The following is a 24,090-nucleotide window of genomic DNA, read 5'->3' as shown; positions in this document are numbered from 1 at the left end:
TATTAATAGCTCTTGGAAGTTCACTTCTTTGTATAGGGGGTGGCTACTACAGCTTTCACTGGAAAGCTGAAGAAAGGATCAATCTGATCAATTAAATCATTACATTTGATTGCTCAGAGATGTAGATTTGCCATTGAACTTCCTTATTGTACAGCTATTCTTTCTTCTGTGCCGTGCCTTGAACAGATTGGGTAGTCCTATGAGTTAAGCTTTTAGTAACCTAAGAGAAGATCCTAACACCAAAGCTATCATGTCAGGAAATCATGCAGCTTCAGTAAGAGTCTGTCCTGGAGTCAGATAATTCTCAGGCCTATATTCCCAGACCACAGACATCAAAGACCATTTTTAGATTTTGGAAAACAAAACAAAAACAAACCAGAAATGCATTAGGTCACTGTTCTGCCTCTTCCTTGTTCAATAATGCTGTACATTGCATGCAATGCCACAGTGAAGGCAATCAAAAAAACACAGCTACCAGGGCACAAAGGTTATTGAGAGATGTTGACATGATTACTGTCATTGTAATACACGATAGATCACGGTACATACAGGCAAAAGCATGGACAGCAGTGATAGCTTATTGAAAAAAAGTACATGCTGTTTGATTTACTTGAGAGATTTAGCAACTGGCAGACAAGTTTTTATACATATATGTATATATATACACACACACATAAACAGAAATGACAAGCACCTATATATAGCGATGTAGAAATTAAGGCCACCTGGTTGTGGTATGCAGTAAAAGATAGAATCAAAGCTTTAAAGAAAGCATAGAAACTTTGAATTTCCACGAAGCATCTCCTTTGTCTGTGCCAGCATGATACAAAACCAGACAGAGGCATCTCACTACGCTGAAGGTAAGCAGGTGTTCAGCAGCACATACATGCTGAAAGCAGGAATCACACTACACAGACAAGCTCAGCCTCCCTTGTGGAGACATATTCTGCTTCCCTTATTCATGTAATTAAACACATGAAGAAAATACCAGTTTAAATGAAGTACTGATCGTTTTTTCTTTTACTACAGAAGTACTAACAAGCATTTCACCATTTTCACAATGAAGACTAGATTCTCAGCCTGTATAAGAGCCTGTATACTCTCTTACTGGAGATATTTTGATACCGTTTTTTACCACCAGCTTCACAAAAGGATCACAGTCCTCCATTTTAAGATGAATTGTAATCCAAAATTCATTTTTCTGGTGCTTATAATTGGTTTTATTTATTGTTGGCTATTAACATCTATTATCACTAGCTTACTTACAGTTTTTACTAGTGAATGGCCTATCAGAATTTAATATTATTTAGAAGACATACATTTCTTTTAATGACATATTAATCTATTTCTTTATGACAATTGTACATACATTATATTGCAGCATTTACATAGATGAAAAATTGCTGATTATAGACAGCAGCAGAAGGCATCTCAAATGAAGAATTTTTCAAATCAGTTTAGAAGTGATGAGCCATTAGGAATATTTTAAAGAAGTATTTCATTACCTACCCAAACAGATCAATGTCGTTTACAACTAAAATTTACATAAGAATGTATTATGAACTAATATAATCAACAGAATAATTCTACTTACTTTACTATGTCTTGCTGTTGTACATACACATTCACACTACACGAACTCTATCAACTGCCTGTAGCCCAGTCCTCCCCTGCAGAAGCATAGGACCTTAAGGCTCAAGGCCATACAGACTTAAAAAAAAATAAATTAAGATTACAAAAGTCTGGAAAACTAAACTTGAAGTTGATGTCTCTGAAAGGCAATGGAGTTCTCTGTGCTGAACGATTCATATTCATATTTCTACAATGATTATAAATGCTTGCAGTTAGGGAAGTCCTCTCAAACTCTGGGTATTTAGGCTTTACCTGATGGGGTCTCTTCTAACAGGAGAAGAGAAGGAAGAAACTGAAGGGCACATCATCCCTAGAGCATGAGGTTTCAATTCATTCCACTGTGTTATTTAAATTATACATAGCAGATGTGCAAACCTGACAGTACACATGAAGACTCAGAGCACTTTTGGTCCAGGGCATAAAGACGTATTTGCACAGAAATCTGTGAGCTACATAAACCGTTTTCCATTAGAGAGAGACAAAGTTAAGTACACTGTACAAGGCCAAAGAGAAGATTAAAAAATGCAATACAGAGATTGCCTACAAAGAACTTGAATAAAACAGATTTGGCTTGAATTGGCATGGAGGAACAACCACTATCAAGACATTCAACTACTAATAGAATTTTTAATAAGCAGTATGGGAAAGAACAGAGTTGAATACTTAAGTGTTTATTCTCAGGAGAACAGCGATATTCTCTTTCTTCTCATCAAATCTAGCACACCACCCAATCCATAGATCCACGCAAACATTTCAGTCATGTTCAGTGTCCTGGGTTTTCAGGGCTATGAGATGCATGCCAGTCAAGAATCAAGACCCTCTTCCCACAGGGCTTTGTGCATTTGTTCAGTCATCAAAAAGAATAGAAAGAAGCAATCTGTCAGTTTGATAATTCTGAAATCCATCAACAAATGAGCCAATATTCTAAAATTAAAACCTTTCACTTACTGTAAGAGAGTTTTGTTACAATATTCCAGCAACTCAGTCTTCTATATCAGAAAGAATTCTGAGATACCAGTTTTGAATCTGTTTCATGAAAAAAAAATTGGAAACCTGTCATGTGAAAAGACGAAATACAAGACCATGGATTGCGTCTTTGAAAACAACTTGCTGCCAGTCCCTGAGAGATTTAAAATGAAGGCTTGAAGCATTCCTTGCTGAAATGTCTGACCTAAGAGAGGTCTTCTCTCCAGTTAGAGCTTACATTATTAAAGGGAAGAAAGATGAAGCTAATGCTGAATAGGAAAGAACAACTGTATTTTAAAACCACTTGTAGAAAGAGATGGTGGGAATCCCTTCCACTGGCACAGCTGACATTGCACAGAATATGCACATCACTAAATGCACAAAGGCAACCTTACATCAACAAAGAGACAGACTACACTGTTGCAATCACTGCTGTAATCACTGCTGTCTCAAGACATAAATTCTGAGCAGGAGCTCTGGTTTCAAATCACTAAATAACGCTTGCTTTGAAAAAATGCAGTGCTTTTCGACATTTCTTTCAGTCTTGCAAAATCCCAAATAATGTACCTACATCCCACTGAACTCCCTTTTATTCCAGGACACAAATTTTATCTTCTGGTTGCCTTCTATCACAATGCTCCAAAGTACTCAGAATTAGTTATTTAATCTCTATCCGGGCTAAAATGGTTTACTGGAGAAATCTCAGCTTAATAAATTATGTATAAGAATTCTCTCTTTTATGTAGCTTGCAGGATCATTTGAGCTATAATATCATTTATGCAGCAGAATGAACTGAGAAAAATACACTGCAGTGCTACTCAGTAAGAGTAAATATTGGTCACAAAGCTCCTACACATGGAAAGAAACATCTGCCAACACCAGAACACTTACAAATGCTGTCTGGGACCCTTCACCTTTCTACAGAAGGTGCCTCATTCCAAGCAAAAGACACAAAGCAACTATCATGAAAGCTTCTTATGGATCTTCTAACCAGGAGCTGTGAAGTCCAGGATGGAAATCCAGAAGTGCTTAAGTATTTGTAGGGGGAAAATAGATCTCCATTCAGCCTGTTGCCCTCCAAATCTATAATACTTATCTTTTGCCCAGCACAGCCTCCAAAAAGATGGTTTTGTTACTTGTCTCAAGTAACTATGGTTCCATTCTGAAATTCCAAAGGAAAAAAAAAAAACATTAACCTGCTTTAATTTCACAGCATTCTTAGAGTAGGACACACACTGAGAAATTTGCTGTCAGCTTCCTTTCAGCTGCAAAACCCTTGAGTCTGACACAGCCACCTGCAGCCATGGACTGCAGTTTCAGTCTCTTAAGATGCTGGAGCCACAGAAGTAGCAGCTGCCTCTCCCCCTGCTTCCACTTACATCAAAATTTCAATGACTGGCAGAGGAAGGAGTTAATTAAAGGCCTCCTTTCTCTTCTCCTTTAGGAAAAATAAGCTTCCTAAGTCTGAGTTCCAGACAGAGGTAACCAGACAGCTAATAACTTTGTGGGGGATTTCAGATGCCTGAGGAAACTGTTCAGGGAGTCACCTGACAACAGACTGACAGTTTCAGAAAGGAGGATATTCCACTGGTGACTGCTGAGAAAGTGAGCGAAAGGAAACTTCTTGGCACAATGTCAGCCATGGCATAGCAGGAACAGAGCACTGGAGGTGTCTCCCTCTGCCAGGCAGTCCTCAGACCTGACAGGCAACAATAGCTAGGAGGGTGTAAATGGAGCATGCAGGTGGAAGCATGCTCAAGATCAATAGGGAAAGCAGCAACAAGGATGGAGGAAAAGCTCAGAAAAGGGAAAAAGCTTTTTACCCAGCCTAAATCTGGCACTGGAGTGAGCTAAAGATTTGATACATTAAATGCCTGCATAGATGCCTCTTTCTGCCACAGTCATTAGCAAGCAGATCCAGTACCTGTCAGGGACGCTGCTCCCCTGGCACTGCTATAGGCTAGAGTGACCCATCCCTTCAGGGGGAGACCCAGCAGCCAAGGAGAAGAAATGAACATGGGAACATAGTGCTAAAAGTCACTAAAGCTAGGCAAAAGTGAGCTAAAGAGCACCCTGCCATATGCAACAAGACAGCACCACGGCCAAGTTAAGGAAAAAAAGAAAAAAAGAAAAAGGAAAAAAAGACCACAACCAAAGTTGCTTTTCCATTTGTTTGGAATTGTTATGAATATATTTTTTAAATGAATACATTATATATATAACCTTAAGCTAGCTCAACACTTTTGGAGTCAGAGATGAAACTGTTTATTGAAAATGAAAATTGAAATGAAAAGGGCAATTCTGATATTTATATCATGAAGGATATGCAGTACATCACAAACGTAATTTGCAAAGATACCAGTTAATCTGAATTCTGCAAAATTCCATTTTCAGAAATAGACCAGGAGGAGTGCTAGAAGCAACAAGCCAGGGAGCTATTTCTATACAAGATTCACATTTAAACCACATTAAATTCCAAACTCCAAAAAGCTGCCTTCTCATGTGCATTTTCTCCAGCCTCTAAAGTACCAAACCTTCTATGCATTTCCAAAAGCATATGCTATTTACTTTATTTAACATTTGCATTCTGATTGCAATCGTTCTTCTTTCAATAAAAGAATTAACTTTTCAGTCTGCTAACCTAGAACCATCAAGCTCTCATTTCCACTATCAATCACTGTCACTTTTCTGCTGACTGCAACTCAATTAAAATCCAATTATTTGAATAACTGGATGGAAATTGCTGTCATAAGATGTACCTTTTTACTAGGAACATTTTGTAAAGAAAACTGACTGCACAGGAGCTACGGTATTGTGGTTTAAAAGTAAGATGGGCTGGGAAAAAACTAAGCTAATGAACATGGAGGGAAAGAGCGTCACTTCTGGAGCAGGCACTCAATTCTAAAATTGGAACTTCTGGCTCAGAGCAAAGCCAAAACTATGTGCCTCTGCCAGTCTCACTGTCTGCATCAAGGAAGCTGGCCCTTCCATGCCAAAAAGTTTGTGATTTTTATTGATGTTTGAAAACAACAACAACAAAAAAACCCCACAAAGGTACACATTCCTAGACCACCTTGCAGTAAGTACCCCTAGCGCTATTTTAAATCATGCCAGTGTCAGTAATACAAGTGTTTAAGACGACTCAATACTCATTTCTTTTATTCCTCGCATTATTAGAATCTCACATTAGCTGGGTTTTAATCAGGATGTGTATCTCAGTTTCCTTGCAGCTGTAAATATTTTCCTTGTCCTGCAGGAACTCAAGATCATTTGACAAAGCTCTCTGTCAATGGAAATCTTCCATTATGATTTTGTTTCTTACTTTCAAATACATATATCACCAAAGCTTTGATTCATTTGACCACAATGGATATAATAACTACTTTGTTGCTCAGTACTGAAAAGCTAAATTCTCTGACACTGTTAACATACACGGATAAAAAAACAGCACACTAATTTAAATTCAGTGGGCTAACACTAGGTTAAAAAATTGTAATAATAATACTCTAGGCTTTAAGGCTAATTTTCCACAACAGACTTCAGAAATGAAACTGTTTGCATTTTTTCAGGTATAATTATCTAGGACTTGCTTGGCACCCAAAAGTTACCACGAAGGACAGCTTTTAGGAACAAAGAATCTCCTATCAAATGTATTTCTTCAGCTAATTCCAAGTATCCTTTTATCATAATATTCTTTTAAAACAAGTATAGCTGATCCAACTTATTTCTTTTCAGTGTAATGCTGTTGCCTTCTTTGCTGCATCATAATATCATAGTGACTGAATTACACCTACTATGATCTTAATAAACTTCTACAGCAGTGGCTCACTGAAGAATTAAAATTCACAGAATTTAAAATGGAATATTAGGTTATTATGATTCATTTTTGACAAAATACTTTGAAATGGCATGCAGGAAGAAATTAAGACAGAGAAAGAATCAAGGATAAGAAAATGGAAGCATTAATAAGGTAGGCAAAGTAATTCCAAAATCTGATTGTCACTGAAGGATATAAATCTTGATAGAATCAGACAAGTTCATATTACTTTCCCATTGTGATTGCAGTTGATTTTTATTCTACATAATTAGATTTCATACCTTCTCTTCCATCTTCCTTGTAACTTCAGGCAACACACCTAATGTCTTTTTAGCTGCTTTACAAAATAAAGTAGTTAACTCTGTTTCATTAAAAGAACATAACAGATTGCAATTATGCTTAAACCTGTTCATTTCACAGAAATGAGACTTTCACATACACGTAATCCAGCTCCCTTTAAAACTAGCACTCAAGTAAACGCATATGGCCTTTTGACTCTATATGCTAGCCATGTCTCTTAGGCGAGGTCTGAAAAAACTTCTTCCAAAGGAGGTGATGAAGAATGTCAGAATTCAAGCCAATTTGGGTTTTCATACAGGCTTAGAAGTGATCATTTATATAGTGTGTTAAATCAAAGCTACTTACTCTTTTTCTCAAGTTGTAAGTCAAAATGAGATTTCTGGAGAAGGAGTGTGAAAAGGCTGTATAGAACTCCAGCACTTTCTGCAAGGCATCTCTCTTAATCACATGAAGATCACAGTAGGTCAAAGCCCTTACATTTGCACAGGACTGAGCAAGGGTAGACTCCTTCCAGAAGACATCACCAAAAACATCTCCTTTGCCTAGGAAAAAAAAAAAGATACAGCATTGCCTTGAATAATAGTGTTATTTCTGCCAAAAATATGAAAGAGCATACATTGAGTTTTCTTAATCTGGCTAACACCCACTGTTGTGGTAATAAACTCAGTTTAGTTATAGGTTGTAACAATACATTATTATACATCATTATTAAAGTAAGTTGGGCCTATTTTGTGAGATCATTGGAAGAAAAGTTCACCTTTACAACAGCATGACAGAGCAGATCTGACAGCTGTAGTGCTTTCCAACTGGTAAGAGTTTCAAAAAGAATATTCCAGTAGCTGTGTGTGTTGTGCACCCATATAATACAGTAGAAGTTTAAGGTAACGGTGTTGTCGAAAAGAAGATGAGTACAAGTGAGTTACCATCAATATAATACTGACAAGAATATTCAGTTGTTATGTATGGGAAGACAGAAAATACACCATTTCCTTATAGCCTTCTCACAAATGTTCCTGTGTACCCATCTCTGGGGACAACCAATGAAATCCTGACTAAGGAATATCTGCACCCATCTGGGGACTATAACACATAACAAGTATTCCAAAATCTGCCCAAAGCACAGTCCCCAGGGAGGATTTTGCTGGTTACATCCTGCCTCATGCTGGGCACAAAGAATAGTGATCAGGAGAAAGTTAACAAGCTATTTTTCAGAAAAATAGTCAGTTGTTCTTTTGTTTTCTGTTTTCCAAGATACAATGCTAATAAAATAAGAATATTCAGATGTTCTCTTGATAATGAGTGCCAACACTTTGTTATATTACTACTCCGAATCTCTTCTAAGACAGAGCAACAAAAGAAGTATGTTCACAATGTCCACCAATTTGTGGTAGGGCTTTCTTGTACAAAGCACTCATTTGCCTGTAGTCATTCTCAAAGCCAAAGCATCAAGATATATAATAGTGGTCTTTCTAGGTTCTTTCCCTAAATAAATAGTCAAGTATAAAAGTCTACACAGGAAACATCATAAACAAAATGGCCAAGAAGCCTTCTAAATTTGACCGAGAACATTCATGCCAGCCCTTGAGCTGTACTTCCACCTTTACATGATCTCTTCCATGAGAAGCTATTCAGCCTGGTGTCACACTACAACATACCACAATAAGCTGGACTTCATGCTGATGCGCTCCCAGTCCTCCACAGATGCCTGTACATTCCACCTGCCAGGAACCGATTTTTCCCTGAATGCTTTATAACAGTGTAGACTGCCTTTCAGTTTCAAATGCATATAGACACTGAATCTACCTGTAAACACATTTTTCCCCAGAGAGTTAGGCAAAAGCACCATGATCACATCCTTCCTACCACTGCCCCTTAACACAGGGCAGCATCAACATCTAGCAATACGACAAAGGTTGCATATCAGGAAACGTGGTGGTAGTCCAACAGGTCACTGCAGTAAGTGAGTTTTCATTTTTTAATGGCACTGAGTTTTCATGTTTTCAATTATTTAAGTATATGCTTTTTTCAGTAGATGCCTTAAAAATGGCCTACAAAAATAGCTTCCACACAGTTAAAATAGAACATCTTCCACAAAGCATTTAGACAGGCAAACACACAATATATTCAAAATTGAAATGAAAAGACTTTTATGCACCATAAAAATTGATATGCTTCACTAGGTAAAAATTGATTGTTTGCCTTCAGAATAAATATGCTTTTACTTGGAATCTTCCAGGCAATTAGCTAAACAACTGTTTTAATTAACACTCTGGAAACTGTCAAGTATAGAAATGTGCTGTCACTGATGAGCAGCAGTCAGAGCGGATAGTCCAAGCATAAAGGAGAGACATTCCAGCTTGTTTCTGGGGCTATTTCTTAATCTCTCCAGAGAAGTTTTTGTATCATAAAAAGACACAATAATTATGCTACTGCCCCATAGCAGCATGAAATCTAATTAGTACAATGCAACTACAAACATTATGGAGCTGCTCTGTGTACATAGGAAATGAAACAATGCACAAGTTAGATTTTATCTTTTCATTCATCAAACTGTGTTGGGTAAAGCATAGGGTATCACTAGAGAACCTGAGTCAAAAGCCTCCTTTTCTACGTAACTCCAAGCTTCATACATCTCACCTTGAAGAAAGATTAAAAAGCCAGGGAAACGCAGATGGCCATTTGTTTGTCAGTACTTTGCATTTCTCATTCCCAGCTCACAGAATTCCAGACATTTGCCAGGAACACTACCTATCAATCATGCTTAAAGTGGATGATCTAAGCTTTCACTATTAATCATTTATTTTCCCTGTTGTGGGCTGAGGACCTTTTCACTCTCAGAGTAGCCTGCACTGGAAAACCAGAGTTTTCTGCCTTTTATATTTACTTGTTTAATTATAATAACAAGTCTTCAAACCCTGACATACTTAAACTGTAAAGAATTATTTCATATATTTCATTGGGCAATAAGGCTTGTAAAGGGCTTGGAAAAATCAACCCTATGAGGAGAGGCTGAGGGAGCTGGAGCTGTTTAGTCTGAGGAAAAGGAGGCTGAGAGGAGACCTTATCACTCTCTTCCAGTATCTGAAGGGTGCTCACAGTGAGAGCAGGGCAGGTCTCTTCTCACTGGTGACAGGATGAGGGGAAATGCCTCAAGTTGCACCATGGTAGGTTTAGGTTGGACATTAGGAAACACTTCTTTACAGAAAGGGTAGTTAAACACTGGGATAGGCTCCCCAGGAAGGTGGTTGAGTCACCATCCCTGGATGTGTTTAAGAGCTGTTTGGATGTGGTGCTCAGAGGTATGATTTAGCAGAAGGTTGTTAGAGTTAGGGTACTATGGTTAGGCTGTGGTTGGACTTGATGATCTTTGAGGTCTTTTCCAACCTGGGTGATTCTATGATTCTATAACCAGTGCCTTATTCTTCCCCTGTCTTTACATCAAATTTGATGTTCATCTTAAAGTGAAACTAGAATTACTGTTACTACCGCAAATTCAGCCAGAGTCAGGCAAAAGATCCACATCCAATCTGCCTCCTAAAAGCAGCACTCAGAATGAAGATCTAAATATTGCAACTAAGTCTAGTATTTTGCTGATTCTGTTCAGGAACAGAACTGTGTTCACACTTTATGAGCCAAACTGCCACGATGTGCCTAACAGAACAACAATTCATTTCTTCTGTACTGCAGCAGGAAGTACTGGAGATCTCACAAATAGAAGATATTCCACACTATTCATAGAACATCATATGGAATATCTTGACAGACAAAATAATTATATCATTTCCTGGCTCTAGATGTCTCAGCATCATGGTACAGTTTTGGTGTGATGCAGGTATCAGGTGCTGGGAAGGGAGAAGAGGACAGGGATTTGTATATTAAACATCTTCCAAGTCATCAGGGACTTTCGCAGCATCCTTTCCAAGGATTTTCAGAACATCAACCAAAGTAGTAATCTCAGAATCACTCTCAAATCAATAGTAATAGTTGCTACAGCAGCAGATAGCAGTCAGACTCAGGTACCCTCCAGACTTGCCTTCATCAGTATGTTTGAACAGTAGAAGAACTGTGTTCTGACATAGCCCCAGCAAACCCAAAACATGCCAGAAGAACCAAACACTGCTCAGTGCAGAACTGAGTTTATCTTGGAAATCTGGTGTCAGCAAATACTGTTTTCTGTGATGCTGATCAGCCTTCCACTGCAGCTGCAGCACCTGCATATGTAGATTCCCAGCACTGCTTCCCAAAGTGCATCACAGCAAAAATAAATTTTCCTATGGATGGAGCATTGTTTTAGGCACAGAATAACTGTCAGCCAGAAGAACCAGAGCTACAGTTTGGCATCAAGTTGGAGCACGCAGTTTGCGTAGCCATAATGTGTGCAATCAGACAGCCACTGCATGGTCAGTAGCTTGGCGCTCCAACACACTTGCAGCCAGCAGAAATTGATGCATGGAAGTGATCTGCTACTTTAGATTTTCTTAAGATTTCTTGAGTTCAAACTAAAGCATGTCATAGTAATTGAACAATCAACTGTACAGCTGAGAATGTGTTTTTCTGTTAACCAGAGGCTTTTAATCACTCTCTTCCTCCACAAGGCAAGAGGGAAAAAAAAAAAAAAAAAAAGCCCAAGTATCAGTCCCACTGATTCCAAAAGAACTGATACAGTGATAAAATACCAAGAGTGCACCTCCAGTGATTTGCCAGGTGCACAAATGGAAACACTATATCTGTACATGCTTTAAAACACAGATTGGCATCAGTTCTGTAGTTAGCGTGCTATACAACTGAATGAATTATTATTATACAAGAAAAAAAATGAAAGTACTTTTTTAGCGTTTGGAAGAAACGCTACAACATGAATTAGTTACAGCTATGACTTCTCTTTTTATTATTGTGTTTATTTGTCTTTGCAAATAGAGTATGGATGATACGTCAATATTTGACCTAATGCGATAAGAACAGCTTTAAAACGTTAACTGGGCTCTACAAGATTTCCTCACTAAAAGCCAGGAGGCTGCAACAGAATCATTCACCCTTACTTGCTTTTTAATAGTTACCATTAAAAAAACTGTAATAAAGACAAGTTTGTACCAAGCTCAGAAGACATGGAAGTTGCCAGCTCAAATAATGAGTCACAAATGTACTTGAATTTATTTGTTAAGTAATGGAAAAAAATATATATATACTGCACAGTAGTGTTGCCATTGCACAAACAGTGTTACTTCAAAAGCTGTACATGAGGATCATATTGCAGTATTCTTGCAGTTCCTATCCAATGACTTAGAAACAGGCTTCATGTTATAGCTGTTGCTTGAAGCTTAAGTTAAAGCCCTCACATATGAATTTTCTTTTCAATTTCAGGCTAAAACTTTCACAAGAGTTCCAAGAACTGCATTTTGCCCTCTAGAATAAACATTTTGAAGCACACCTCTGAAAAAAAACATATTTTAAAACCTGTAGACAGTGAAGGAAAGCATGCAAGCGCTCCATGAATACTTGTAGGTTTAATTGTTTGTCTTCACACCTCTCTTTGGAGAGAGGTGTACAAGCGTATATAACTGGTAAGCAAGCCTCCATATCAATGAACATGCTGGAGTCTCACCTCCACCATATCTCAACATTGGCTGACAATGAGCCATTGCTGCCAGGAACCTGCGAGGCATTAACGCCTTCAAAAGGGGTCTTCTTTCACACATAGTGGTGTTCAACTAGAAGTAGCAAAAGTTATACAAAGTTGCATTAATTTGCCATAATAAATCAAGAAGTCATAGAAAAAGTAATATAATTTGTAGTGCCGAGTTTACCCCTGAAGCTTCTATGCATAGTGAGTCCCCTTCTCCCCATGTATTCCAGGAGAACATTAATCAAGTGTTTTACCAACCTGTGTTTCCAATGCATGCACAGTCCATCATTTTTATCTAGAAATTATGCACTAGTGCACAATGGCTTTTTCATATTAATTTCTACTTTTAATGCTCTGCTGGAAACTAGACACTGAATAGGCAGAGTCTGGCAGAGTTCTCAAAATAATCAACTCCTGATGGCAGGCCATACTTTCTCTTCCAAATAGCTTGACTACGGGAATAAGGGACTCTCTCTCTCCAAAATCATTATTTGAAATGAACCTATACTTCACAACAAAAAGTTTCCACGTTGCTTCTATGTCTCCCATGAAATTAAAATTTTGCATTAACGTTGACCTCTTTTATGCCACAGTTAAATGGTGGGTATTAAATTTTAGCATGATCTTCACTTCCAATTTCTTTGCTAATAATGTGGTTGGGCAGGCATTGAGGAAATCAGATTTATACAGTCATTCCTTCAGTTAATGCTCACTGAATCATTTCACAGAAACATGCAACTTGTCCAATCTGCCTATGTATGTCAACTTGAATGCACCAGCTTTAAACAATACAAAGAGCACAACAGAACTACTGAAGATAAAGCTGGATTTTAATTTCAACCACTCCTTTCCAAAGAAAGCCGTTGTTCATATCACAGCATTATTCAACAGCACAAACAATGCAGTGATGTAAGATACCATGTTTGAAAATATTAAGAAAAATCTAATTCCAACCATAATCCAACATTACCTCTGAAATCTAAGAGCACAGCAGCTTAGTATTTTTTACACAAAGCAAAGTTTACCTATATTTAAAACGCAAGTGAAAAATAAATAATTCAAGTTATTTTTTTTCAAAGACTTGGTATTGAAGAGCAACAGGCATCAAAGCACACAGTTTCTGAATTGTACATAAAGCAGCGTAGTTTAGGGAAATGTGAGTTAGCTCAGGTACTGGGACGTTGAAAAGATAGCAGACCAAGCTCAGCGCAGTCAACATCCAACATCTTCAAGCCCACTGAGAAGCAATTTCCACGTGATTGCATAGAAGATGCAATGCTTTTCCAATGAAAAGGCCTAAGACAGACAGTACTCCTGCACTGCTGTTTTTCCTCTAATAAACCCTTATCCCTCTGGTACAGTTGCCCTTAAAATTGCACTGTCCTATCAGGATGGAATCTGTCCTACCAAAATCTGAAACAAGCCCCATCTGAATGAAATGCTCACGGCAAGATGAGTAAGCTAAAACAATTGCGAGGAAAACAAACAATTGTTCTTATAATGCTCCTTTAAGATTGTAATTAGATAAGATTAAATCAGCAGGAATTTCTCCACACAAAGTAAATGGAGCATTTAATATCCCTCTAAAATAAAACATAGCACATCAAGCTTCCTGCAATATCATGTTAAAACCACAGCCTCCAATCTCGACAACGTTATAGCTTTGTAAATAACAATAAAAGATCTGTGTTAGATACATTCAATTTTCTCTTCCTCCAACTTATATATGATCTTAAAATCAAGTCTATGTGCATCACATGAAGCCTCACCCCTCAATCCAATAAAAAAAAAGTAGATTAGATAGACGTGCTTCCCACTAACAGTGATAAATTATGTAGTCAGGTCTAGCCTAAAAATTCCTGACACATAATTACTGCATATGTTATTCTCATGATTATGTACTACTACATTTTACCGTTTTCCTTTAGCATTGATGACAGCAAAAGGAATAACAATACAAACTGTCCTTGCAGAAGGCAATGATTTTCCTAGCTCACAGTAAATGAGCTAGGAATTTCCCTTAATTTTCTTTCGTATCTCACTTGTGTTACCTGCCAGCTGAAAGTAAAATCATACACCATACAGGGAAATATAAGTACGTGGCCTCCTCCACTTGGACTGAAAGAGAACTGCCATTTCTCAACAAGCATACCAGGAGTAGAGGTGAGTGCCTATGCCATATACACCTGCAAGTAGATGTGGTCCTGGTATCTCTGCTTGCTTCCATGCAGGATTCTGCAGTGAGTGTTAAAGAAGGGCATAGGCAACCACCACTTTCTGGGACAGCAGAGTAAACCCAATATTTTTGCCCTTCCATCTTCTGTCTACATTCTGGCACAGGATTCAACTCTTTATAGAAGATGCCTTATGTACAGACACTTGCTGAGAAGCATACAGTGCTGGGACAATACTGTTTCCAGCTTACTGCAGTCAAGGCCATAGCAGTCAGCATTCAGCCATTTTAACCAATCTGTCCTATTACAGTCATTATCATTTTTTTCAACTGAGAAAAGACAAAACTGTGGGAGTAGCTGGTATTAGGTTAGAAAGCAGACAAGTACTACAGGGTTAAAAACTCAGGGATGTGTGCTAGAGGACAGCTACAGCATATTTAAGTGTAAAAAAAAGAGATCACAGTCTGAATGGTTTCCACTAAGTCCTATTGCTTTAAAAACAACAACAACAAAAGAGAACAAGCGGCAACATGATATGGCTGCCTCAATCTGTTTGGTGCAGTTCAGGGTAGAACCAAACTAGCCACAAAATTCAATGGTGCAAGAATCTCTTCAGTCATGATTAATCTCAGCTGAACTCAGTGACATGGAAGGATGTACTTTCTTATTTTCCATACAAGTGTTGGGTCGATTTTACATATGAAAAAAATTATATACAGTACTTGGCTGATTCCATCAATTATAAACATTCACACACTGAATGCATTTTAGCAGTATCAGGCAAATGTTTTCACATTATTTCTGAGGCCATCGTCAGTTATGATTCAGCCAACTCTGTGGCCGTACCAAGCAAACCTGTAGGCATTCATGTGTTCAACTGCACAAAAGCATACTTGGAACAAGCCATCCAGGAACCAAATCACAGGACAATGCACAAAGGGAACAATCATTTTCTTATTGAACTGCATCAGTAGATTAATAAATCTATTATGAAGCTTACCCTTTTTCAGGTCATCTTGTGACCTTCAGATGGTGTACCATGATAGTCACTGGACTATAGATCAGCACACCACTAAAGCTATTCACAGTTTTCCAATCAGATCATGTGACAGGGATTCTCTACTTTTTTTGTAGGATCCTTCCTAGTTTCCCCCATCTACATGTCTGAAATCTGAGAGATTTTGTAATTAGTCTCATCTATAAAAATAAGCATATATATAAGGCTCTCTACTGACTTTTGACATCATACATCATTTCCACAAATACTAACAGCTGCTGTCTAAACAGGGTCCTTAGAAGATACATTTTAAATACTACTGTGGGACAGTATGGGATATAAGTCATTAACACTTCTTTGCTAAACCAGAAGTCTACTGAAAAATTTATTCTTTTGAAAGTTCTTAACTCAAATACAGATAGTAAAAACTTAATAAATGCAAATCAGCTTGGATGTAAGTCTGGGATAGATTGCTTTGCTCTTAGGATAAATGTTTTGGGGGTGAGGAATTTGTTTCTCTTTTCAAACTAAACCTTCTAGCAAATGTTATTTTTCTTATCCATTGGTCAGCTTTGAGGATCACGGTGGTTTTCAAGGCTTTAATTCCAATTGTTAAACAAAGGCTTAAGGGCTCCTACTCTAATCAAATCTGAAAGACATTCATATGCAGAGATGATCCTCTTGCAGGGATTCATCAAGACTACTTCAGCAACTTTGAACAGTTCACACAGTGAAGATTTGCTGTGTAGTCAGGCCCTCCGGGAGTAATTAGATGACAAATATTTCAGCAGTCTGGAAATCTAAGAACAAGATACAGCTTTATAGAAAAAGTCTGTCATCCTAATTTCAAGGTTTATCTTCTCTCAGTACTGAAGAATCCTTAGAACTGGGAGGGACCTTTAAAGGCCACCTAGTCCAACTCCCCTGCAATGAACACAGACATCCACAATTCGATCAGGTTGCTCAGAGCCCAATCCAGCCTGGCCCTGAATGCCTCCAGAGATGAGGCATTCACTTCCTCTCTAGGCAGCCTGTGCCAGTGCTTCACCATCCTCACTGTAAATTACTTTTTCCTTATATCCAACCTAAATCTACCCTCTTTAAGCTTGAAACCATTTTCTGCTATTTTATCACAACAGATCCTGCTAACGAGTCTGTCACCTTTCCTGTAGCCCTCCTTTAGATACTGAAATGCTGCTATCAGGTCACTTTGGAGCCTTCTCTTCTCAGCCTGTCCTTGTAGAAGAGGTTTTCCATACTGAAACAATTCCTTAAACTTCAAAGATTTCGGTTTTAAAAAGAACTGGTTGGATTCAACCTCAGTCTAAGAATTTGTTGCCTCCTTCTTTTTCACAAGAAATGAGGGATTTTCAGTTCAGTCTTGGAATACAATCTCTAAGTTAGAGATGATTACCTTCTACTAAGAAGCATTTTGATTTTAGTATTCATGATCAGATATTTGCACATCAACACAAAAGGATTTATTTTCTAACAAGGCTTTATATCTTCTCCTTCACTGTGTTTCCAGAAAATACAAGAAGTTTGATGCTAGCTGTTATGTCATAGTTTTATTTTACTATTTTTATTACAATTTCAATGCACACATGCAATTAGAGATGTAAAAGAGGAACCAGCACTTCCTCTAACAGTGCTGAGGAGAGATAAGAAGGGACGTAGAGTAAAAGGCTGAAGCCTCAGAAGTACCACATCAGCCTCAGAAACAGCATAACATCTACTCAGTCTGACTTCTAGCAGCTTCTTGCTCACTGCAGTTCTAAAAAACAATCTGTATTCTCATGCTGCGCACTAAGGAAACACAGACCTCCATAATGTAAAAAATACAAAAAACACTTTAAAAGACAGTTCAGGTCCTCCAGCCTCCCTAAAGTAAGAAATAACTAGCGAGGCTAGCTTAGGTTCATGATCCTCCTACAATCACCCTTCCCCTGTTTATCTTAAATACAGCTGTAGCTAGAGCTTATGATTCTTGTCTGGGATCATAAGATGTCAGGGAGGATATTTTTAAGATATTCTCTCTATTAATAACCACTAAATCTCTCCTGAGGATGAGCAAATTTTACCTTTTAAAGGCCTGCGACACGGTCAGGTTTTCAGATGGCCGATGGCTCAGCCTGAAGGTTGTGATCCAAAGCAGAGAAATGAGTGCTGCCAAATGAAGTGCATATACATTCCCAATTGTTTTTCGGCAGTGACAAAATAACCCATTTTCCTTACCCACATTTGGATAAATGGTTTAGTTTTTAAGCAACGGTAGTTCAAAGAGATAACTCAGTCTCTGATGGATAAAGCAGCATCAGTCCAAATGGGCAAGGCTTCGAAAAGTTAAAAGCAAAATCAGGTAGAAAACAGGCTCTTAATGGAAGTCCTGGATGACCTACAGTTCACTCAGTTCTCTTCAGGGCAGGGACTGCATTATTTGTCTCTGTCTTCCATAAAGCACTGAGCATATCTCAAAGCTTTTTCTAAGCAATAACATCAGTAGAAATGGAAGAAGAGAGAACTACAGAAAACTGCACTGTATCTCATCCATGCTGCTTCCTGCTAGCCAGACTCCACTTCTACACAATTCCCCTCCTGATCAAAACATTAACATAAAAAAGCACAGTGGTACAGTGCCTTGTTTTGCTTTCTTTTTCTTCTATTTGTTTTAGAAGGAATCACAAACAAATCATCTTAAAGGCAAATTTCTTTTCTTTTGGGGGGGGGGGAGGAAGGGGAATAGGGGAATAGTATTTTTTTTGACACATCAAGTCCAACGATTTGTAATACATTAACATTAGTAATTTACTTCAGTAGAAACGTTGGATGCAACTCAAAACTGTGTCTTTCCTCCCAACAAATCCGACTTCATACAAATTTCTTTAAATTTTTAATATAAATGCTGTGGTTTCTCCTGAAATGTACTCATTTTGTGTTGTCTCTGCATTAAATTAACAGGGAATGTAATATTAGGTGATCCAAAACAAAGAATAAATTTTTTTCCACTTCTGACCCCTGTGCAAGTTCTTCTAAATCAGTACTCTTACTAGTCCAGGTCAATCTAAGTCAGTTCTTTCTTGTAAGAACTTAAGCCTGAATTGATAATATACTTGTTGCATGAGCCAATGCAGGTGCACAAAATATGCTCCAAGGCTACATGATATACTTTTGTATGCCTGTCTGCAAAGCTAAATGATTCCAGAACTTGAAAATTTTTCATATGAATCGGATACTGTACAGATCAAGTGTAGATTGCCTTTGGTTTACGTAATATAGTACCACAGTCACACACAGTAATTTAGAGATGCAATTTATTCTTCTATTGTGCAGAAGATACAGGCTACACTGCAAATTGCAAAGCCTGCTTTATTCAGTGACAGCCAAACCTGAGCAAATAATTCACTTGAAATAACTTATGCACTGTATTTTTTTTTTTCCAAGATTGTCTGTGAGGAGATTACAGTCACCCTGTAATATCTGGTAACTGAAATTACTCTACAGAATCCCTCACATGGTTCGCTGTTACATGCCAGATCTTCTGAGCCATGCTTAGCTGTGATTGGTAAACAAAACTTATGGAATAAGCTGCTCTGTCTGAATGCTCAGCAACAATCATGTTTCTTACACAATGTATGATGTGCTTTCTTTCCTTGTAGTGCCTTGTTTTATCTGGTGTGCTTTTATCAAATGCTTGGCAAGCTTAGCTGAAAATGAAATTTTTTTAAAAAAAAATCATTGCTGTTCTACTGATAAGAAAACTCAGACTGCAAAGGCCAAGATTTCCTGCCTAACATCTACCTCCTGCAGCATCTTCAGTAATGTGTTTGTTGCATTACAAGATACTGAAGGCGTACAGTTCCTACTCATCTAAAATAGGGGAAAACTTCAGCTAACCACTTTCATCAGGACAGGGAAACTTTCAATAGACAGCTTCACAACCTGATTCCAGAAGAAAACAAAGTTATTCTGCTACTTTTCACCTTTTTTTAGTTTCTTGTACAGCACAAAATATTACAAACTTGATTCTTCAGGACATGAAATTGACACTGTGCTATACATGCAGTTCTCTTTAGAAGTAGAGAACTGAACTCTGAATATTATTATCACCCTCATTTTCCAGTAGACATTCCTCTTAGAGTTGAGCGTATGTTTTTAGAATAATTAGGCTTATCGAGTTCCTTTACCAGGCTGCTACGAGTGACAGGTACTGGATAAAGTCACCATGAGAACTTACTTTATCACAAAAGGGCCTGACAGAATCAAAGGATAAGTATCACCTTTTCAATGTTTCAACCAGCCCACTATTTATCTCCATCTATTGGATTATCACACTCCTTCCTTCTAGCTTTGCTTCAGAATGTTGTTCATAGCACTATCAGCTACTTTTTAGTGCCTCCAAACCTAAAGCTGTCACTCCAAGTTAACATAACTGCTATGAATTTCTACTTTACTTTGACTTATTGAGCTAAATATTGTTTCAAAAAAATCTAAAATTAAGACAATAGAAGAACGTTCAGCAAAACTATGTTTTTAATCAGGAGAGTAGAAGAAAGGCAGGTAGGGAGGCCTTTTAAAGTAAGTTTTCTGAAGTCCTAAATAAATTTTCTCATGAAAAGAAATCTGGTGAGATGGAAAGAACACCAAGAGCAGCTTCTCACTGAATCACAGAATGATCTAGGTTGGAAGGGACATCAAGGATCATGAAGCTCCAACCCCCCCTTCCTGGCAGAGCCACCAAACTTCCACGTTTACTAGATCAGGTTGCCCAGGGCCCCATCCGACCTGGCCTTGAACACCTCCAAGGACGGGGCATCCACAACCTCCTCCCTGGGCAGCCTGTTCCTAATTACTACTCCTCACCACTCTCCTAGTAAAGAACTACCCCCTGACATCCAACCTAAATCTTCCCTCTTTCAACTTAAAACCATTTCTCCTTGTCCTGCTACTATTGGCCCTTTCAAAGAGTTTACTCTCCTCCTGATTATAGGTTCTCCTCAGGTACTGAAAGGCTCTCAGTGTTTCCATTGATGGGAAGAAGTTGAAGCAATCTGCACACAAGATGATTACCCTTCCTATTCACCTATGTGGAACAGGAAGGACAAGGCAATGACTTCATTCAATGCTTCTGCATGATACTAAATAATTCTTTTTTCCCCTTCTCTTTCAATTTTTCCAAACAATAAACATCTAACATCATATGGTTGTCTGTTTCTTTAACATACACCACACTAGGCTGTGATAAAGATAACCTGACTGGAGTTTTAGTAAAAAATGACTTAAGTGCTTGAGTAGAAGAGGCTATAAAAACACTCTGTGTATTTATACTTGCACACAGTGTATGTATCATCTGTGAAACTCACCCAATATAGCAACAACCTCGTCATCCTGGATTACTTCCAAAGACCCCGAAACCACAAAGCAAAGGCTGTCGACGCTCTCACCAGCATGGTAGATCAGGTCTCCTGGGGCACAGTGCACTGTCTGAAATTCCATTGCAAGTGCTCGAAGGCACCCATCGCTTGCCAGCCTAAAGGCTGGGTGCTCTTTGAAAACTTTGCGGTTCAGATGAACACAAATATCTGCTCTCATGTCCTTAGGGCATATCTGCAAAACCTGAAAAGGAAATCAGGCAGTCAATTCCTCTGCATGGCTTGAACATGACGCATCACTATACATTCCTGTTTCATCCCTTAAAACACTGTTTAAACAATTGCTTTCCTCCTCCTCCTAAGTTTTCTAACCTCAGTTCATACTCTTCTACATTATATGTACTCACAAGCCACAATACTCAGTCTACTTTATAATACCTGAAGGAAAACATTTTTATCTTAGCAACATGTTCTGCAGGATGTTGAATTACCACAATGAGACTCTGAGTTTTTAAGACAAAAAATAAATAAAATAATAGCACAAGAATACAGAAAGTAGTGGAGAAAAGGCTGCTGAAGGATCATTTCTAGTGGTTATGTCATGTTTTTTGAGAGGCATATTCTATAAGAAAGCTGCACAAATTATATTTTCCAGGTGAGAAAAACATTGTACAGAGCAAAGCATGATCTCAATTGTTGAAAAAGGAAAAAAAGATAAAATTTATTAGAAGTTTCATTAGCTCAATATTGAGTCTTGTACATATTTAAAAGTTACCCCCTCGGTAGCGGTAACAGATTTTTTTGTTAGAGCAGAAGGGATTTTGACCGTGTGTGTTGGAATGTTCCAAATGCAACATTCCTCACGGCTATTGATGATGTGTCCTCCGAAGTACATAAATTGATGTTTAGCACTTCAGTACCAGTCAGGACTATTTCTGAACCTTTTTAATGTAATACAGGCAGCTGAGTGGAAAGAATGCAGAATTACTACTCCGTGTATGGGTGAAGAGTTCCTGGCAAAATCTCTGGAAACACATAACATGAACAAGGATGACAGAATCCTCAGAAGATAAAGTCTGTAAGGAAGTACACTTCAAGCACATTCTTTGAGAAAAAACATTCTGAGTAGTATGAGTCTGTCTCATTTTTCTTTTTGTTAATACCTATGTCTTCCAATTAAGGAGCACTCTGGGCGAGCCTCAGTGTTAATCCCACACATTTTTCTGCATGAAAACTCTCCTGGAAAACATAAAGGTAGCACAGGAAGCACAATGGCTATGTGCCTCCACTCCTCCTCGTGGCTGTATGCAAAACCTTTGAGCAAAGAACTAAGCTCTGATCCCTCTGTGAGGAAGTGGTACCAGGACACTCCAAGGGCAAATAGCTCTAGTGTTAAAATTACCTTTGGCTCCCCTCCAAGTAAACTTTCTATTATAGATATCACTTCCAAAAAAGATATATATTTGCATAATGCTTAGTTGTAGGACATTCGTGGATGACTTTTCTCACCTGCCCCACAGCGAGCAGCCCCCAAAACCTGCCAGTTTTCAGACTTCCAGACTCACCAGAATGAGTTTGGGCAGAAAGATCAACATTTAACATGGATCACAGGCAACAGCCATAGCTGTCTCTGCAATTATCTCATTTCCTCTGACAATAAAAACATTCTGTATTTTCAGATGCCTGCCGAAATTTGGCACACACATACACTCCACAGTTACTTGAACATCACATACACAAAAGGCTGCTGTAATAGAAATAGCAACAAGAAAACTTGAATATACAAGAGAATATTTAAAGCAAGGCTCTTATCCAAAATCCCCCTAGTTTCCCATTCTAGGAGGAAGTTAGCTATTTTTCCATTCTCTGTTTAAGATGTCTCCGTACTTCATAAAAATAAATAGGGATTAAACACATTTGAAAGCTACAGACGAACAGCAGAAGATTATCATTTATATGGGAGGTATAAAACAGATCATCACAGCTTAATTTTAGAATCTCAGCAGCTCTTGGTTAGATTATGTTATAATAGCATTTTTCTAGACTTCTGGACTGCATTTTTAGCTGATTATTCACTCCCTAGCATGACTGCAGTTAACACTGAATAGACAAACTTATGGCTTACAAAATAGTGATAAGGTTGGTTCTGTTTTAAAATTATCTTTATCTGCTTCGTATGTAGAAAACTGCATTGCATTACACAGCAGCAAAACTACCACTGTTTTGTCTCTGGAGCAAAACATGTTTTATTCATTGCATGACATGTTACAAGTTATACAGAGGCATCAAATCAGCGAAGCTCAGTTTTTATGGATTGGCAAGCCATTACTCAGCCTTAGATTGTGTTAACTTTGCAATGCAGATGAAAGTTGATTTCTTGGTTTTACATGTCATTATCAGTGGCAGCTCAGCTACAAACACAGCAGTTATTGAGATCAACACCATATTATGCTCTTTGATGCTCTGATAATTGCAGCGTTTCTCTGTTTATTAAGATAAATTTCAAAGGCTACAGCAAGTTGTGCTAGGTTTGGTTATCCAACTGTCTCCTAAGGCTTTCTTAAAGCATTGCCCTTTTACCAGAGGAAAATAGACTTTGAAGATAAGCTAAAAATTACATAGCAATTTTTTCTCACTGCTGCATTAAAACAATGACTGGAGTTTGTATTAGGGAGTGAAAGAAAGTATCAGCATTTCTTATGCTATCTATCTTCCCTAAACGTGTCTCCCGCAGTACTTAGAACCTCAGACAAAGATATTTCATGAGAAAACAGAGCATCTTCTAATCAGCACTGTCTAGCACTAAAACACCCTTTCCTTCTGAAGGCTAATTATTATGGGGAGAACTCCCAGAATCACAGTCTGAGATCTAAATAACAAATATGCTGAAGACTACTGAGGAAAGCACACAATATCCATCAGCCTCCAGACAGCACAGTGGAGGCCACATCTGCCCGTAACAGTAATTTAAAAATGAAACTGAAATAACTTTGTTTGCTTTAATTCCAGCATCTACGGTCCTGAATACAAGACTAAACAACAGCCAACCAGAAGGCAGGTGACTGGAGCTCTGGTATGATTTCCTGAATGAAGCACCCCACAAAACCACAGAGCAGAAGTAAAACAGTATCAATCTCCATAAAAGTTGGCAACTAATATGAGAGCAGAAAGTAGTTGTTTTTGCATTCATGTACTAGAGAAGGGTCATTTGT

The 24,090-nt window shown here is 38.1% G+C and overlaps 1 protein-coding gene across 6 annotated transcripts in view; it reads right to left on the bottom strand.

Annotated features, from left to right (window-relative positions):
• The window catches only part of KCNH1 (potassium voltage-gated channel subfamily H member 1), a 164,104-nt gene that overhangs the window by 60,413 nt on the left and 79,601 nt on the right, over nucleotides 1-24,090 (bottom strand). For 5 of the 6 annotated variants that reach the window (XR_001553869.2, XR_001553870.2, XR_001553868.2 and 2 more), the window contains exons 9-10: nucleotides 20,870-21,122; nucleotides 7,061-7,257 (exon numbers count right to left, since the gene is read on the bottom strand). Coding sequence is in view for 2 of the 6 variants with exons in the window: in XM_015857406.2 (XP_015712892.1) it covers nucleotides 7,061-7,257; nucleotides 20,870-21,122 (450 nt within the window). In the remaining 4 variants the exon portion in view is untranslated. Of the gene's footprint in view, nucleotides 1-7,060; nucleotides 7,258-11,743; nucleotides 12,424-20,869; nucleotides 21,123-24,090 lie in introns of those variants that run through there. The other variant, XM_015857407.2, reaches the window with a different exon arrangement.

This window comes from Coturnix japonica, chromosome 3 (genome assembly GCF_001577835.2).
Source record: "Coturnix japonica isolate 7356 chromosome 3, Coturnix japonica 2.1, whole genome shotgun sequence".
NCBI lineage: Eukaryota > Metazoa > Chordata > Aves > Galliformes > Phasianidae > Coturnix > Coturnix japonica.
The sequence above is the reverse complement of the archived record's forward strand: the minus strand, read 5'-3'. Positions and strand labels throughout refer to the sequence as shown.